The sequence below is a fragment of the Scyliorhinus torazame genome, chromosome 22, assembly GCF_047496885.1.
Source record: "Scyliorhinus torazame isolate Kashiwa2021f chromosome 22, sScyTor2.1, whole genome shotgun sequence".
In the NCBI taxonomy this organism is placed as follows: Eukaryota; Metazoa; Chordata; class Chondrichthyes; order Carcharhiniformes; family Scyliorhinidae; genus Scyliorhinus; species Scyliorhinus torazame.
In genome coordinates, this window is record NC_092728.1 from 107,540,634 (window position 1) to 107,559,291 (window position 18,658).

General features: G+C 54.6%; 1 protein-coding gene across 3 annotated transcripts in view; it reads right to left on the bottom strand.

The window, feature by feature from the left end:
• card9 (caspase recruitment domain family, member 9) overlaps positions 1 to 18,658 on the bottom strand; it is an 83,872-nt gene that overhangs the window by 30,145 nt on the left and 35,069 nt on the right. For all 3 annotated transcript variants that reach the window (XM_072488876.1, XM_072488874.1, XM_072488875.1), the window contains exons 7-8: positions 18,257 to 18,382; positions 463 to 654 (exon numbers count right to left, since the gene is read on the bottom strand). In XM_072488876.1, the coding sequence (XP_072344977.1) occupies positions 463 to 654; positions 18,257 to 18,382 (318 nt within the window). The remainder of the gene's footprint in view (positions 1 to 462; positions 655 to 18,256; positions 18,383 to 18,658) is intronic.

The following is an 18,658-nucleotide window of genomic DNA, read 5'->3' on the forward strand; positions in this document are numbered from 1 at the left end:
CAAAATCCCAGCCTGACCCCCAAAATCCCAAAATGATCCCCCAAACCCCAAACAGGCCCCCAAAATCCCAAACTAACCCCCAGAATCCCAAACTGACCCCCAAAATCCCAACTGATCCCGAAACCCCAAACTGACCCACAAAATCCCAAACTGATCCCCCAAACCGACCCCCAAAATCCCAAACTAATCCCCAAACCCGAAACTGATCCGAAAACATCAAATCAATCCCTGAAATCCTAAACTGATCCACAAAACTCCAAACTGAAGCCTGCAAAGCCAGACAAAATTTCCAAATGTACCCCAGAATCACAAACGGAACCCCCAAATCCCACAATCATTGCCCAAATTCCAAAATGAACCACAACATGTGAGATTAAATGCCAAAATCCCAGTCTAAATCACAGCGGAACCTGAACATCCCAGGCTGGTCCCAGGTTGACTATGTAGCTCTCTGGACATTACCAGGCTTCCAGGAGCTTGTCTGATCCTCTTCAGCTTGACCTGGAGACTAAGCAAATGTTCCTCTTGCCGGAAGAGATCGATCTGTAGCTCATCACACTTCTCGCACTGCTCACGAATGAGCTTCCGATACGTATCATTCTGCTGCAACATCTGGGTGTGCAGTTTGTGAAACTCCTCCCTGGACTTCAGAGCCTGCGAGAGTGAGCGGACATCAAGTCTTAGATACAGAGTAAAGCTCCCTCTACACTGTCCCCATCAAACACTCCCAGGACAGGTACAGCACGGGGTTAGATACAGAGTAAAGCTCCCTCTACACAGTCCCCATCAAACACTCCCAGGACAGGTACACCACGGGGTTAGATACAGAGTAAAGCTCCCTCTACACTGTCCCCATCAAACACTCCCAGGACAGGTACAGCACGGGGTTAGATACAGGGTAAAGCTCCCTCTACACTGTCCCCATCAAACACTCCCAGGACAGGTACAGCACGGAGTTAGATACAGAGTAAAGCTCCCTCTACACTGTCCTAATCAAACACTCCCAGGACAGGTACAGCACGGGGTTAGATACAGAATAAAGCTCCCGCTACACTGTCCCCATCAAACACTCCCAGGACAGGTACAGCACGGGGTTAGATACAGAGTAAAGCTCCCTCTACACTGTCCCCATCAAACACTCCCAGGACACGTACAGCACGGGGATGGATACAATGTAAAGCTCCCTCTACACTGTCCCCATCAAACACTCCCAGGACATGTACAGCACGGGGTTAGATACAGAGTAAAGCTTCCTGTACACTGTCCCCATCAAACACTCCCAGGACAGGTACAGCACGGGGTTAGATACAGAATAAAGCTCCCTCTACACTGTCCCCATCAAACACTCCCAGGACAGGTACAGCACGGGGTTGGATACAGAGTAAAGCTCCCTCTACACTGTCCCCATCAAACACCCCCAGGACAGGTACAGCACGGGGTTAGATACAGAGTAAAGCTCCCTCTACACTGACCCCATCAAACACTCCCAGGACAGGTACAGCACGGGGTTAGATACAGAGTAAAGCCCCCTCTACACTGTCCCCATCAAACACTCCCAGGACATGTACAGCACGGGGTTAGATACAGAGTGAAGCTTCCTCTACACTGTCCCCATCAAACACTCCCAGGACAGGTACAGCACGGGGTTAGATACAGAATAAAGCTCCCTCTACACTGTCCCCATCAAACACTCCCAGGACAGGTGCAGCACGGGGTTGGATACAGAGTAAAGCTCCCTCTACACTGTCCCCATCAAACACTCCCAGGACAGGTACAGCACAGGGTTAGATACAGAGTAAAGCTCTCTCTACACTGACCCCATCAAACACTCCCAGGACAGGTACAGCACGGGGTTAGATACAGAGTAAAGCCCCCTCTACACTGTCCCCATCAAACACTCCCAGGACAGGTACAGCACGGGGTTAGATACAGAGTAAAGCTCCCTCTGCACGGTCCCCATCAAACACTCCCAGGACAGGTACAGCACGGGGTTAGATACAGAGTAAAGCTCCCTCTACACAGTCCCCATCAAACACTCCCAGGACAGGTACACCACGGGGTTAGATACAGAGTAAAGCTCCCTCTACACTGTCCCCATCAAACACTCCCAGGACAGGTACAGCACGGGGTTAGATACAGGGTAAAGCTCCCTCTACACTGTCCCCATCAAACACTCCCAGGACAGGTACAGCACGGAGTTAGATGCAGAGTTAAGCTCCCTCTGCACCGTCCCCATCAAAAACTCCCAGGACAGGTACAGCACGGGGTTAGATACAGAGTAAAGCTCCCTCTACACTGTCCCCATGAAACACACCCAGGACAGGTACAGCACGGAGTTAGATACAGAGTAAAGCTTCCTCTACACTGTCCTAATCAAACACTCCCAGGACAGGTACAGCACGGGGTTAGATTCAGAATAAAGCTCCCTCTACACGGTCCCCATCAAACACTCCCAGGACAGGTACAGCACGGGGTTAGATACAGAGTAAAGCTCCCTCTACACTGTCCCCATCAAACACTCCCAGGACAGGTACAGCACGGGGTTAGATACAGAGTAAAGCTCCCTCTACACTGTCCCCATCAAACACTCCCAGGACAGGTACAGCACGGGGTTAGATACAGAATAAAGCTCCCTCTACACTGTCCCCATGAAACACTCCCAGGACAGGTACAGCACGGAGTTAGATACAGAGTAAAGCTCCCTCTGCACTGTCCCCATCAAACACTCCCAGGACAGGTACAGCACGGGGTTAGATACAGAGTAAAGCTCCCTCTACACTGTCCCCATCAAACACTCCCAGGACACGTACAGCACGGGGTTAGATACAGAGTAAAGCTCCCTCTACACTGTCCCCATCAAACACTCCCAGAACATGTACAGCACGGGCTTAGATACAGAGTAAAGCTTCCTCTACACTGTCCCCATCAAACACTCCCAGGACAGGTACAGCACGGGGTTAGATACAGAATAAAGCTCCCTCTACACTGTCCCCATCAAACACTCCCAGGACAGGTACAGCACGGGGTTGGATACAGAGTAAAGCTCCCTCTACACTGTCCCCATCAAACACTCCCAGGACAGGTACAGCACGGGGTTAGATACAGAGTAAAGCTCCCTCTACACTGTCCCCATCAAACACTCCCAGGACAGGTACAGCACGGGGTTAGATACAGAATAAAGCTCCCTCTACACTGTCCCCATCAAACACTCCCAGGACAGGTGCAGCACGGGGTTGGATACAGAGTAAAGCTCCCTCTTCACTGTCCCCATCAAGCACTCCCAGGACAGGTACAGCACAGGGTTAGATACAGAGTAAAGCTCCCTCTACACTGTCCCCATCAAACACTCCCAGGACAGGTACAGCATGGGGTTAGATACAGAGTAAAGCTCCCTCTGCACTGTCCCCATCAAACACTCCCAGGACAGGTACAGCACGGGGTTAGATTCAGAATAAAGCTCCCTCTACACGGTCCCCATCAAACACTCCCAGGACAGGTACAGCACGGGGTTAGATACAGAGTAAAGCTCCCTCTACACTGTCCCCATCAAACACTCCCAGGACAGGTACAGCACGGGGTTAGATACAGAGTAAAGCTCCCTCTACACTGTCCCCATCAAACACTCGCAGGACATGTATAGCACGGGGTTAGATACAGAGTAAAGCTCCCTCTACACTGTCCCCATCAAACACTCCCAGGACAGGTACAGCACGGGGTTAGATACAGAATAAAGCTCCCTCTACACTGTCCCCATGAAACACTCCCAGGACAGGTACAGCACGGAGTTAGATACAGAGTAAAGCTCCCTCTACACTGTCCCCATCAAACACTCCCAGGACAGGTACAGCACGGGGTTAGACACAGAGTAAAGCTCCCTCTACACTGTCCCCATCAAACACTCCCAGGACACATACAGCACGGGGTTAGATACAGAGTAAAGCTCCCTCTACACTGTCCCCATCAAACACTCCCAGGACATGTACAGCACGGGCTTAGATACAGAGTAAAGCTTCCTCTACACTGTCCCCATCAAACACTCCCAGGACAGGTACAGCACGGGGTTAGATACAGAGTAAAGCCCCCTCTACACTGTCCCCATCAAACACTCCCAGGACAGGTACAGCATGGGGTTAGATACAGAGTAAAGCTCCCTCTGCACTGTCCCCATCAAACACTCCCAGGACAGGTACAGCACGGGGTTAGATACAGAGTAAAACTCCCTCTACACAGTCCCCATCAAACACTCCCAGGACAGGTACACCACGGGGTTAGATACAGAGTAAAGCTCCCTCTACACTGTCCCCATCAAACACTCCCAGGACAGGTACAGCACGGGGTTAGATACAGGGTAAAGATCCCTCTACACTGTCCCCATCAAACACTCCCAGGACAGGTACAGCACGGGGTTAGATACAGAATAAAGCTCCCTCTACACTGTCCCCATCAAACACTCCCAGGACAGGTACAGCACGGGGTTGGATACAGAGTAAAGCTCCCTCTACACTGTCCCCATCAAACACTCCCAGGACAGGTACAGCACGGGGTTAGATACAGAGTAAAGCTCCCTCTACACTGTCCCCATCAAACACTCCCAGGACAGGTACAGCACGGGGTTAGATACAGAATAAAGCTCCCTCTACACTGTCCCCATCAAACACTCCCAGGACAGGTGCAGCACGGGGTTGGATACAGAGTAAAGCTCCCTCTACACTGTCCCCATCAAACACTCCCAGGACAGGTACAGCACAGGGTTAGATACAGAGTAAAGCTCCCTCTACACTGTCCCCATCAAACACTCCCAGGACAGGTACAGCACAGGGTTAGATACAGAGTAAAGCTCCCTCTACACTGACCCCACCAAACACTCCCAGGACAGGTACAGCACGGGGTTAGATACAGAGTAAAGCCCCCTCTACACTGTCCCCATCAAACACTCCCAGGACAGGTACAGCATGGGGTTAGATACAGAGTAAAGCTCCCTCTGCACTGTCCCCATCAAACACTCCCAGGACAGGTACAGCACGGGGTTAGATACAGAGTAAAGCTCCCTCTACACAGTCCCCATCAAACACTCCCAGGACAGGTACACCACGGGGTTAGATACAGAGTAAAGCTCCCTCTACACTGTCCCCATCAAACACTCCCAGGACAGGTACAGCACGGAGTTAGATGCAGAGTAAAGCTCCCTCTGCACGGTCCCCATCAAAAACTCCCACGACAGGTACAGCACGGGGTTAGATACAGAGTAAAGCTCCCTCTACACTGTCCCCATGAAACACTCCCAGGACAGGTACAGCACGGAGTTAGATACAGAGTAAAGCTCCCTCTACACTGTCCTAATCAAACACTCCCAGGACAGGTACAGCACGGGGTTAGATACAGACTAAAGCTCCCTCTACACTGTCCCCATCAAACACTCCCAGGACAGGTACAGCACGGGGTTAGATACAGAGTAAAGCTCCCTCTACACTGTCCCCGTCAAACACTCCCAGGACAGGTACAGCACGGGGTTAGATAGAGAATAAAGCTCCCTCTACACTGTCCCCATCAAACACTCCCAGGACAGGTACAGCACGGGGTTAGATACAGAGTAAAGCTCCCTCTACACTGTCCCCATCAAACACTCCCAGGACAGGTACAGCACAGGGTTAGATACAGAGTAAAGCTCCCTCTACACTGACCCCATCAAACACTCCCAGGACAGGTACACCACGGGGTTAGATACAGAGTAAAGCTCCCTCTACACTGTCCCCATCAAACACTCCCAGGACAGGTACAGCACGGGGTTAGATACAGGGTAAAGCTCCCTCTACACTGTCCCCATCAAACACTCCCAGGACAGGTACAGCACGGAGTTAGATGCAGAGTAAAGCTCCCTCTGCACCGTCCCCATCAAAAACTCCCAGGACAGGTACAGCACGGGGTTAGATACAGAGTAAAGCTCCCTCTACACTGTCCCCATGAAACACACCCAGGACAGGTACAGCACGGAGTTAGATACAGAGTAAAGCTTCCTCTACACTGTCCTAATCAAACACTCCCAGGACAGGTACAGCACGGGGTTAGATTCAGAATAAAGCTCCCTCTACACGGTCCCCATCAAACACTCCCAGGACAGGTACAGCACGGGGTTAGATACAGAGTAAAGCTCCCTCTACACTGTCCCCATCAAACACTCCCAGGACAGGTACAGCACGGGGTTAGATACAGAGTAAAGCTCCCTCTACACTGTCCCCATCAAACACTCCCAGGACAGGTACAGCACGGGGTTAGATACAGAGTAAAGCGCCCTCTACACTGTCCCCATCAAACACTCCCAGGACAGGTACAGCATGGGGTTAGATACAGAGTAAAGCTCCCTCTGCACTGTCCCCATCAAACACTCCCAGGACAGGTACAGCACGGGGTTAGATACAGAGTAAAGCTCCCTCTACACAGTCCCCATCAAACACTCCCAGGACAGGTACACCACGGGGTTAGATACAGAGTAAAGCTCCCTCTACACTGTCCCCATCAAACACTCCCAGGACAGGTACAGCACGGGGTTAGATACAGGGTAAAGATCCCTCTACACTGTCCCCATCAAACACTCCCAGGACAGGTACAGCACGGAGTTAGATGCAGAGTAAAGCTCCCTCTGCACGGTCCCCATCAAAAACTCCCACGACAGGTACAGCACGGGGTTAGATACAGAGTAAAGCTCCCTCTACACTGTCCCCATGAAACACTCCCAGGACAGGTACAGCACGGAGTTAGATACAGAGTAAAGCTCCCTCTACACTGTCCTAATCAAACACTCCCAGGACAGGTACAGCACGGGGTTAGATACAGACTAAAGCTCCCTCTACACTGTCCCCATCAAACACTCCCAGGACAGGTACAGCACGGGGTTAGATACAGAGTAAAGCTCCCTCTACACTGTCCCCGTCAAACACTCCCAGGACAGGTACAGCACGGGGTTAGATAGAGAATAAAGCTCCCTCTACACTGTCCCCATCAAACACTCCCAGGACAGGTACAGCACGGGGTTAGATACAGAGTAAAGCTCCCTCTACACTGTCCCCATCAAACACTCCCAGGACAGGTACAGCACAGGGTTAGATACAGAGTAAAGCTCCCTCTACACTGACCCCATCAAACACTCCCAGGACAGGTACACCACGGGGTTAGATACAGAGTAAAGCTCCCTCTACACTGTCCCCATCAAACACTCCCAGGACAGGTACAGCACGGGGTTAGATACAGGGTAAAGCTCCCTCTACACTGTCCCCATCAAACACTCCCAGGACAGGTACAGCACGGAGTTAGATGCAGAGTAAAGCTCCCTCTGCACCGTCCCCATCAAACACTCCCAGGACAGGTACAGCACGGGGTTAGATACAGGGTAAAGCTCCCTCTACACTGTCCCCATCAAACACTCCCAGGACAGGTACAGCACGGAGTTAGATGCAGAGTAAAGCTCCCTCTGCACCGTCCCCATCAAAAACTCCCAGGACAGGTACAGCACGGGGTTAGATACAGAGTAAAGCTCCCTCTACACTGTCCCCATGAAACACTCCCAGGACATGTACAGCACGGGCTTAGATACAGAGTAAAGCTTCCTCTACACTGTCCCCATCAAACACTCCCAGGACAGGTACAGCACGGGGTTAGATACAGAGTAAAGCCCCCTCTACACTGTCCCCATCAAACACTCCCAGGACAGGTACAGCATGGGGTTAGATACAGAGTAAAGCTCCCTCTGCACTGTCCCCATCAAACACTCCCAGGACAGGTACAGCACGGGGTTAGATACAGAGTAAAGCTCCCTCTACACAGTCCCCATCAAACACTCCCAGGACAGGTACACCACGGGGTTAGATACAGAGTAAATCTCCCTCTACACTGTCCCCATCAAACACTCCCAGGACAGGTACAGCACGGGGTTAGATACAGGGTAAAGATCCCTCTACACTGTCCCCATCAAACACTCCCAGGACAGGTACAGCACGGGGTTAGATACAGAATAAAGCTCCCTCTACACTGTCCCCATCAAACACTCCCAGGACAGGTACAGCACGGGGTTGGATACAGAGTAAAGCTCCCTCTACACTGTCCCCATCAAACACTCCCAGGACAGGTACAGCACGGGGTTAGATACAGAGTAAAGCTCCCTCTACACTGTCCCCATCAAACACTCCCAGGACAGGTACAGCACGGGGTTAGATACAGAATAAAGCTCCCTCTACACTGTCCCCATCAAACACTCCCAGGACAGGTGCAGCACGGGGTTGGATACAGAGTAAAGCTCCCTCTACACTGTCCCCATCAAACACTCCCAGGACAGGTACAGCACAGGGTTAGATACAGAGTAAAGCTCCCTCTACACTGTCCCCATCAAACACTCCCAGGACAGGTACAGCACAGGGTTAGATACAGAGTAAAGCTCCCTCTACACTGACCCCATCAAACACTTCCAGGACAGGTACAGCACGGGGTTAGATACAGAGTAAAGCCCCCTCTACACTGTCCCCATCAAACACTCCCAGGACAGGTACAGCATGGGGTTAGATACAGAGTAAAGCTCCCTCTGCACTGTCCCCATCAAACACTCCCAGGACAGGTACAGCACGGGGTTAGATACAGAGTAAAGCTCCCTCTACACTGTCCCCATCAAACACTCCCAGGACAGGTACACCACGGGGTTAGATACAGAGTAAAGCTCCCTCTACACTGTCCCCATCAAACACTCCCAGGACAGGTACAGCACGGGGTTAGATACAGGGTAAAGATCCCTCTACACTGTCCCCATCAAACACTCCCAGGACAGGTACAGCACGGAGTTAGATGCAGAGTAAAGCTCCCTCTGCACGGTCCCCATCAAAAACTCCCACGACAGGTACAGCACGGGGTTAGATACAGAGTAAAGCTCCCTCTACACTGTCCCCATGAAACACTCCCAGGACAGGTAAAGCACGGAGTTAGATACAGAGTAAAGCTCCCTCTACACTCTCCTAATCAAACACTCCCAGGACAGGTACAGCACGGGGTTAGATACAGACTAAAGCTCCCTCTACACTGTCCCCATCAAACACTCCCAGGACAGGTACAGCACGGGGTTAGATACAGAGTAAAGCTCCCTCTACACTGTCCCCGTCAAACACTCCCAGGACAGGTACAGCACGGGGTTAGATAGAGAATAAAGCTCCCTCTACACTGTCCCCATCAAACACTCCCAGGACAGGTACAGCACGGGGTTAGATACAGAGTAAAGCTCCCTCTACACTGTCCCCATCAAACACTCCCAGGACAGGTACAGCACGGGATTAGATACAGAGTAAAGCTCCCTCTACACTGTCCCCATCAACACTCGCAGGACATGTATAGCACGGGGTTAGATACAGAGTAAAGCTTCCTCTACACTGTCCCCATCAAACACTCCCAGGACAGGTACAGGACGGGGTTAGATACAGAGTAAAGCCCCCTCTACACTGTCCCCATCAAACACTCCGTGGACCGGTACAGCATGGGGTTAGATACAGAGTAAAGCTCCCTCTGCACTGTCCCCATCAAACACTCCCAGGACAGGTACAGCACGGGGTTAGATACAGAGTAAAGCTCCCTCTACACAGTCCCCATCAAACACTCCCAGGACAGGTACACCACGGGGTTAGATACAGAGTAAAGCTCCCTCTACACTGTCCCCATCAAACACTCCCAGGACAGGTACAGCACGGGGTTAGATACAGGGTAAAGATCCCTCTACACTGTCCCCATCACACACTCCCAGGACAGGTACAGCACGGAGTTAGATGCAGAGTAAAGCTCCCTCTGCACCGTCCCCATCAAAAACTCCCACGACAGGTACAGCACGGGGTTAGATACAGAGTAAAGCTCCCTCTACACTGTCCCCATGAAACACTCCCAGGACAGGTACAGCACGGAGTTAGATACAGAGTAAAGCTCCCTCTACACTGTCCTAATCAAACACTCCCAGGACAGGTACAGCACGGGGTTAGATACAGAATAAAGCTCCCTCTACACTGTCCCCATCAAACACTCCCAGGACAGGTACAGCACGGGGTTAGATACAGAGTAAAGCTCCCTCTACACTGTCCCCATCAAACACTCCCAGGACAGGTACAGCACGGGTTAGATACAGAATAAAGCTCCCTCTACACTGTCCCCATCAAACACTCCCAGGACAGGTACAGCACGGGGTTAGATACAGAGTAAAGCTCCCTCTACACTGTCCCCATCAAACACTCCCAGGACAGGTACAGCACGGGGTTAGATACAGAGTAAAGCTCCCTCTACACTGTCCCCATCAAACACTCGCAGGACATGAATAGCACGGGGTTAGATACAGAGTAAAGCTTCCTCTACACTGTCCCCATCAAACACTCCCAGGACAGGTACAGCACGGGGTTCGATACATAATAAAGCTCCCTCTACACTGTCCCCATCAAACACTCCCAGGACAGGCACAGCACGGGGTTGGATACAGAGTAAAGCTCCCTCTACATTGTCCGCATCAAACACTCCCAGGACAGGTACAGCACGGGGTTAGATACAGAGTAAAGCTCCCTCTACACTGACCCCATCAAACACTCCCAGGACAGGTACAGCACGGGGTTAGATACAGAATAAAGCTCCCTCTACACTGTCGCCATCAAATACTCCCAGGACAGGTACAGCACAGGGTTAGATACAGAGTAAAGCTCCCTCTACACTGACCCCATCAAACACTCCCAGGACAGGTACAGCGCGGGGTTAGATACAGAGTAAAGCTCCCTCTACACTGTCCCCATCAAACACTCCCAGGACAGGTACAGCACGGGGTTAGATACAGAGTAAAGCTCCCTCTACACTGTCGCCATCAAACACTCCCAGGACAGGTACAGCACGGGGTTAGATACAGGGTAAAGATCCCTCTACACTGTCCCCATCAAACACTCCCAGGACAGGTACAGCACGGAGTTAGATGCAGAGTAAAGCTCCCTCTGCACCGTCCCCATCAAAAACTCCCACGACAGGTACAGCACGGGGTTAGATACAGAGTAAAGCTCCCTCTACACTGTCCCCATGAAACACTCCCAGGACAGGTACAGCACGGAGTTAGATACAGAGTAAAGCTCCCTCTACACTGTCCTAATTAAACACTCCCAGGACAGGTACAGCACGGGGATAGATACAGAATAAAGCTCCCTCTACACTGTCCCCATCAAACACTCCCAGGACAGGTACAGCACGGGGTTAGATACAGAGTAAAGCTCCCTCTACACTGTCCCCATCAAACACTCCCAGGACAGGTACAGCACGGGGTTAGATACAGAATAAAGCTCCCTCTACACTGTCCCCATCAAACACTCCCAGGACAGGTACAGCACGGGGTTAGATACAGAGTAAAGCTCCCTCTACACTGTCCCCATCAAACACTCCCAGGACAGGTACAGCACCGGGTTAGATACAGAGTAAAGCTCCCTCTACACTGTCCCCATCAAACACTCGCAGGACATGTATAGCACGGGGTTAGATACAGAGTAAAGCTTCCTCTACACTGTCCCCATCAAACACTCCCAGGACAGGTACAGCACGGGGTTCGATACATAATAAAGCTCCCTCTACACTGTCCCCATCAAACACTCCCAGGACAGGTACAGCACGGGGTTGGATACAGAGTAAAGCTCCCTCTACACTGTCCCCATCAAACACTCCCAGGACAGGTACAGCACGGGGTTAGATACAGAGTAAAGCTCCCTCTACACTGACCCCATCAAACACTCCCAGGACATGTACAGCACGGGGTTAGATACAGAGTAAAGCTTCCTCTACACTGTCCCCATCATACACTCCCAGGACAGGTACACCACGGGGTTAGATACAGAGTAAAGCTCCCTCTACACTGTCCCCATCAAACACTCCCAGGACAGGTACAGCACGGGGTTAGATACAGGGTAAAGATCCCTCTACACTGTCCCCATCAAACACTCCCAGGACAGGTACAGCACGGAGTTAGATGCAGAGTAAAGCTCCCTCTGCACCGTCCCCATCAAAAACTCCCACGACAGGTACAGCACGGGGTTAGATACAGAGTAAAGCTCCCTCTCCACTGTCCCCATGAAACACTCCCAGGACAGGTACAGCACGGAGTTAGATACAGAGTAAAGCTCCCTCTACACTGTCCTAATCAAACACTCCCAGGACAGGTACAGCACGGGGTTAGATACAGAATAAAGCTCCCTCTACACTGTCCCCATCAAACACTCCCAGGACAGGTACAGCACGGGGTTAGATACAGAGTAAAGCTCCCTCTACACTGTCCCCTCAAACACTCCCAGGACAGGTACAGCACGGGGTTAGATACAGAATAAAGCTCCCTCTACACTGTCCCCATCAAACACTCCCAGGACAGGTACAGCACGGGGTTAGATACAGAGTAAAGCTCCCTCTACACTGTCCCCATCAAACACTCCCAGGACAGGTACAGCACGGGGTTAGATACAGAGTAAAGCTCCCTCTACACTGTCCCCATCAAACACTCGCAGGACATGTATAGCACGGGGTTAGATACAGAGTAAAGCTTCCTCTACACTGTCCCCATCAAACACTCCCAGGACAGGTACAGCACGGGGTTAGATACAGAGTAAAGCTCCCTCTACACTGTCGCCATCAAACACTCCCAGGACAGGTACAGCACGGGGTTAGATACAGGGTAAAGATCCCTCTACACTGTCCCCATCAAACACTCCCAGGACAGGTACAGCACGGAGTTAGATGCAGAGTAAAGCTCCCTCTGCACCGTCCCCATCAAAAACTCCCACGACAGGTACAGCACGGGGTTAGATACAGAGTAAAGCTCCCTCTACACTGTCCCCATGAAACACTCCCAGGACAGGTACAGCACGGAGTTAGATACAGAGTAAAGCTCCCTCTACACTGTCCTAATCAAACACTCCCAGGACAGGTACAGCACGGGGTTAGATACAGAATAAAGCTCCCTCTACACTGTCCCCATCAAACACTCCCAGGACAGCTACAGCACGGGGTTAGATACAGAGTAAAGCTCCCTCTACACTGTCCCCATCAAACACTCCCAGGACAGGTACAGCACGGGGTTAGATACAGAATAAAGCTCCCTCTACACTGTCCCCATCAAACACTCCCAGGACAGGTACAGCACAGGGTTAGATACAGAGTAAAGCTCCCTCTACACTGACCCCATCAAACACTCCCAGGACAGGTACAGCGCGGGGTTAGATACAGAGTAAAGCTCCCTCTACACTGTCCCCATCAAACACTCCCAGGACAGGTACAGCACGGGGTTAGATACAGAATAAAGCTCCCTCTACACTGTCCCCATCAAACACTCCCAGGACATGTACAGCACAGGGTTAGATACAGAGTAAAGCTCCCTCTACACTATCCCCATCAAACATTCCCAGGACAGGTACAGCACGGGGTTAGTTACAGAGTAAAGCTCCCTCTACACTGTCCCCATCAAACACTCCCAGGACAGGTACAGCACGGGGTTAGATACAGAGTAAAGCTCCACAGATATGCGGCTGGGACTTCCGGTCCAGAGGCACAGTGTTGGCGCCGGGCAGGATTCATGGATTTCCTCAACAGCAAAACTGGTGTGGTACCTGGCCCGCTTCTGTTACCGTTGAGGGGCCGATTCTGGCCTGGGGCACAATCGATTCCAATGAGAAACGGTGCGGGATTTGTCGTGTCCGCGATTGGCACTCAGGTGGCTGACAAACTGCTAACGCACACACACATAACACCCTCCACACGCATCACACCCCCCACACGCATCACACCCCCCACACGCATCTCACCCCCCACACGCATCACACCCCCCACACGCATCACACCCCCCACACGCATCACACCCCCCACACGCATCACACCCCCCACACGCATCACACCCCCCACACGCATCACACCCCCCACACGCATCACACCCCCCACACGCATCACACCCCCCACAAGCATCACACCCCCCACACGCATCACACCCCCCACACGCATCACACCCCCCACACGCATCACACCCCCCACACGCATCACACCCCCCACACGCATCTCACCCCCCACACGCATCACACCCCCCACACGCATCACACCCCCCACACGCATCACACCCCCCACACGCATCACACCCCCCACACGCATCACACCCCCCACACGCATCACACCCCCCACACGCATCACACCCCCCACACGCATCACACCCCCCACACGCATCACACCCCCCACACGCATCACACCCCCCACACGCATCACACCCCCCACACGCATCACACCCCCCACACGCATCACACCCCCCACACGCATCACACCCCCCACACGCATCACACCCCCCACACGCATCACACCCCCCACACGCATCACACCCCCCACACGCATCACACCCCCCACACGCATCACACCCCCCACACGCATCACACCCCCCACACGCATCACACCCCCCACACGCATCTCACCCCACACACGCATCACACCCCACACACGCATCACACCCCACACACGCATCACACTCCTCACACGCATCACACCCCCCACACGCATCACACCCCCCACACGCATCACACCCCCCACACGCATTACACCCCCCACACGCATTACACCCCCCACACGCATTACACCCCCCACACGCATTACACCCCCCACACGCGTTACACCCCCCACACGCGTCACACCCCCCACATGCGTCACACCCCCACATGCATTACACTCCCCACACGCATCACACCCCCCACACGCATCACACTCCCCACACGCATCACACCCCCCACACGCATCGCAACCCCCACACGCATCGCACCCCCCACACGCATCACACCCCCCACACGCATCACCCCCCCACACGCATCACACCCCCCACACGCATCACACCCCCCACACGCATCACACCCCCCACACGCATCACACCCCCCACACGCATCACAACCCCCACACGCATCACACCCCCCACACGCATCACAACCCCCACACGCTTCGCACTCCCCACACACATCGCACCCCCCACACGCATCACACCCCCCACACGCATCACCCCCCCACACGCATCACACCCCCCACACGCATCACACCCCCCACATGCATCACCCCCCCACACGCATCACCCCCCCACACGCATCACCCCCCCACACGCATCACCCCCCCCACACGCATCACACCCCTCACACGCATCACACCCCCCACACGCATTACAACCCCCACACGCATCACACCCCCCACACGCATCACAACCCCCACACGCATAGCACTCCCCACACGCATCGCACCCCCCACACACATCACACCCCCCACATGCATCACACCCCCACACGCATCACACCCCCCACACGCATCACCCCCCCACACGCATCACACCCCCCACACGCATCACACCCCCCACACGCATTACACACCCCACACGCATTACACCCCCCACATGCATTACACCCCTCACACGCATCACACTCCCCACACGCATTACAGCCCCCCCACGCATTACACTCCCCACACGCATCACACCCCCCACACGCATCACACCCCCCACATGCATCACACGCATCACACCCCCCACACGCATCACACACCCCACACGCATCACCCCCCACACGCATTACACCCCCCACACGCATTACACCCCCCACACGCATCACACCCCCACACGCATCACACCCCCACACGCATCACACCCCCCACACGCATCACACCCCCCACACGCATCACACTCCCCACATGCATCACACCCCCCCACACGCATCACGCACCCCACACGCATCGCACCCGCCACACGCATCACACCCCCCACACGCATCACCCCCCACACGCATCACCCCCCACACGCATCACCCCCCACACGCATCACACCCCACACGCATCACACCCCCCACACGCATCGCACCCCCCACACGCATCGCACTCCCCACACGCATCACACCCCCCACACGCATCACACCCCGCACACGCATCACACCCCCCACACGCATCACACCCCCACACGCATCACACCCCCCACACGCATCACACCCCCCACACGCATCACACCCCCACACGCATCACACCCCCCACACGCATAACCCCCCCACACGCATCGCACTCCCCACACGCATCACACCCCCCACACGCATCACACCCCCACATGCATCACACCCCCCACACGCATCACACCCCCCACACGCATCACACCCCCACATGCATCACACCCCCCCACACGCATCACCCCCCCACACGCATTCCACCTCCCACACGCATTACACCCCCCACATGCATCACACCCCCCACACGCATCACCCCCCCACACGCATTACAGCCCCCCCACGCATTACACCCCCCACACGCATTACACCCCCCACACGCATCACACCCCCCACACGCATCACACGCATCACACCCCCCACACGCATCACACCCCCACATGCATCACACCCCCCACACGCATCACACCCCCACATGCATCACACCCCCCACACGCATCACCCCCCCACACGCATTACACCCCCCACACGCATCACACCCCCCACACGCATCACACCCCCACATGCATCACACCCCCCACACGCATCACCCCCCCACACGCATTACACCCCCCACACGCATCACACCCCCCACACGCATCACACGCATCACACCCCCCACACGCATCACACCCCCACATGCATCACCCCCCCCACACGCATCACACCCCCACATGCATCACACCCCCCACACGCATCACCCCCCCACACGCATTACACCCCCCACACGCATTACACCCCCCACACGTATTACACTCCCCAGGGGGGGTGTGCCCTGGGTGGGGGGGGGACGACGACACCTATACGACCCGTGGCCCTGAGTTCACAGTGGGCTGTTAGCGTGTTCGCAGCTGCATTGGTGCCTTGCCGGCTGCGGCAATGGTGTTCCGTGCCCGTCCACCCCAACCCCATCCCACAGCCCACCTCCGCGTCAGCCCCCACTACTCCCCCCGGCCCTGCCAGAAGCCCCCTGGCCAATGGCACAGCTGTCAGCGCACTGAGGAGACGCTGGACACTTTCCCTACCCCCTCTCTCTCCCTCAGCAGCCGCCGCACCGGATTCATGACTTTTCAAAGCAGGGGCGTCATTCTCCGACCCCCCGCCGGGTCGGAGAATGGCCGTTGGCCGCTGTGAATCCCGCCCCCGTCCCCGCCGAAGTCTCCGGTACCGGAGATTCGGCGGGGGCGGGAATCGGGCCGCGCCGGTTGGCGGGACCCCCCGCTCGATTCTCCGGCCCGGATGGGCCGAAGTCCCGCCCAGAAATTGCCTGTCCCGCCGGCGTAAATCAAAGCTGGTATTTACCGGCGGGACCAGGCGGTGTGGGCGGGCTCCGGGTCCTGGGGGGGGCGCGGGGCGATCTGGCCCCGGGGGGTGCCCCCACGGTGGCCTGGCCCGCGATCGGGGCCCACCGATCCGCGGGCGTGCCTGTGCCGTGGGGGCACTCTTTCCCTTCCGCCTCCGCCACGGTCTCCACCATGGCGGAGGCGGAAGAGACTCTCCCCACTGCGCATGCGCGGGAAACTGACAGCGGCCGCTGACGCTCCCGCGCATGCGCCGCATTTCCGCGCCAGCTGGCGGGGCACCAAACGCCATTTCCGCCAGCTGGCGGGGCGGAAATCCCTCCGGCGCCGGCCTAGCCCCTCAATGTCGGGGCTCGGCCCCCAAAGATGCGGAGCATTCCGCACCTTTGGGCCGGCGCGATGCCCGTCTGATTGCCGCCGTTTTTGGCGCCAGCCGGCGGACATCGCGCCGTTGGGGGAGAATTCCGCCCCTGAAGTGAGCCGCCGGGAACTCGGCCCATCGGAGGCGGAGAATCACGGAGACCCCGGGAATACCGGGTCGTGCCCGCGAATGATATGTCATGGGTGTTTACTGCACGTGCGTTCCGGAACACATTGACGCCGTTGTCGAGGCGGCAGAGAATTGCAATTTGACGTGAAACCGACACCAGCCGGGATTTTGGCATTGGAACCGATTCTCCGCCCAATCGCGTTTCCCGATTCCGGAGTCGGCCAATGGAGAATCTCACCCATGTCCTCTCTCAATAATGGCCAGTCTGTGGGTCAGAGAGGATTCAGACATAATCACACATCCCTCTGCAGGAACGCATCATGGGAACTGTTATAATGCAGAATAATAATCCCAGGGTGCAGTTGACAGGAACACTGCCAATTCTATCATTATATTTAACTGTCTGCTGATGATGGAGCAAGATCATTACAATTATTATTACCGTTCAAACCTCACTGGCTTTTTCCAGTTACCTGATCTCTCTCTATCGCCACTTCCTGCATTTGCTGCAGAGTTGACTCAATGCGATCTCTGTACATCTGGGATTCCTTCTGCAAAGTCATGCACTGAAGCTCAAACACCTCCTTCTCCTCCAGGATCTTCACAGAATGAGAGAAAGATGGGAATAAGGATTATCAAGCAGCTGTCACACTGCGGCTGGACCGATTGGAGAATATTATCCCTGGAATGAGCTGACTCAGTGACTCCAGAAAATGGGAAGTCACCGGAATATAGGACTGAGGACCATTCAGCCCTTCGATCCTGTCACACCATCCAATCAAATGATGGTTAATGTGTTTATTACCTCAATTTCATTTCCATTATCCCAGATTCCCTTGTAGATTAAACATCTGTCAGACTTCAATCTAATCATT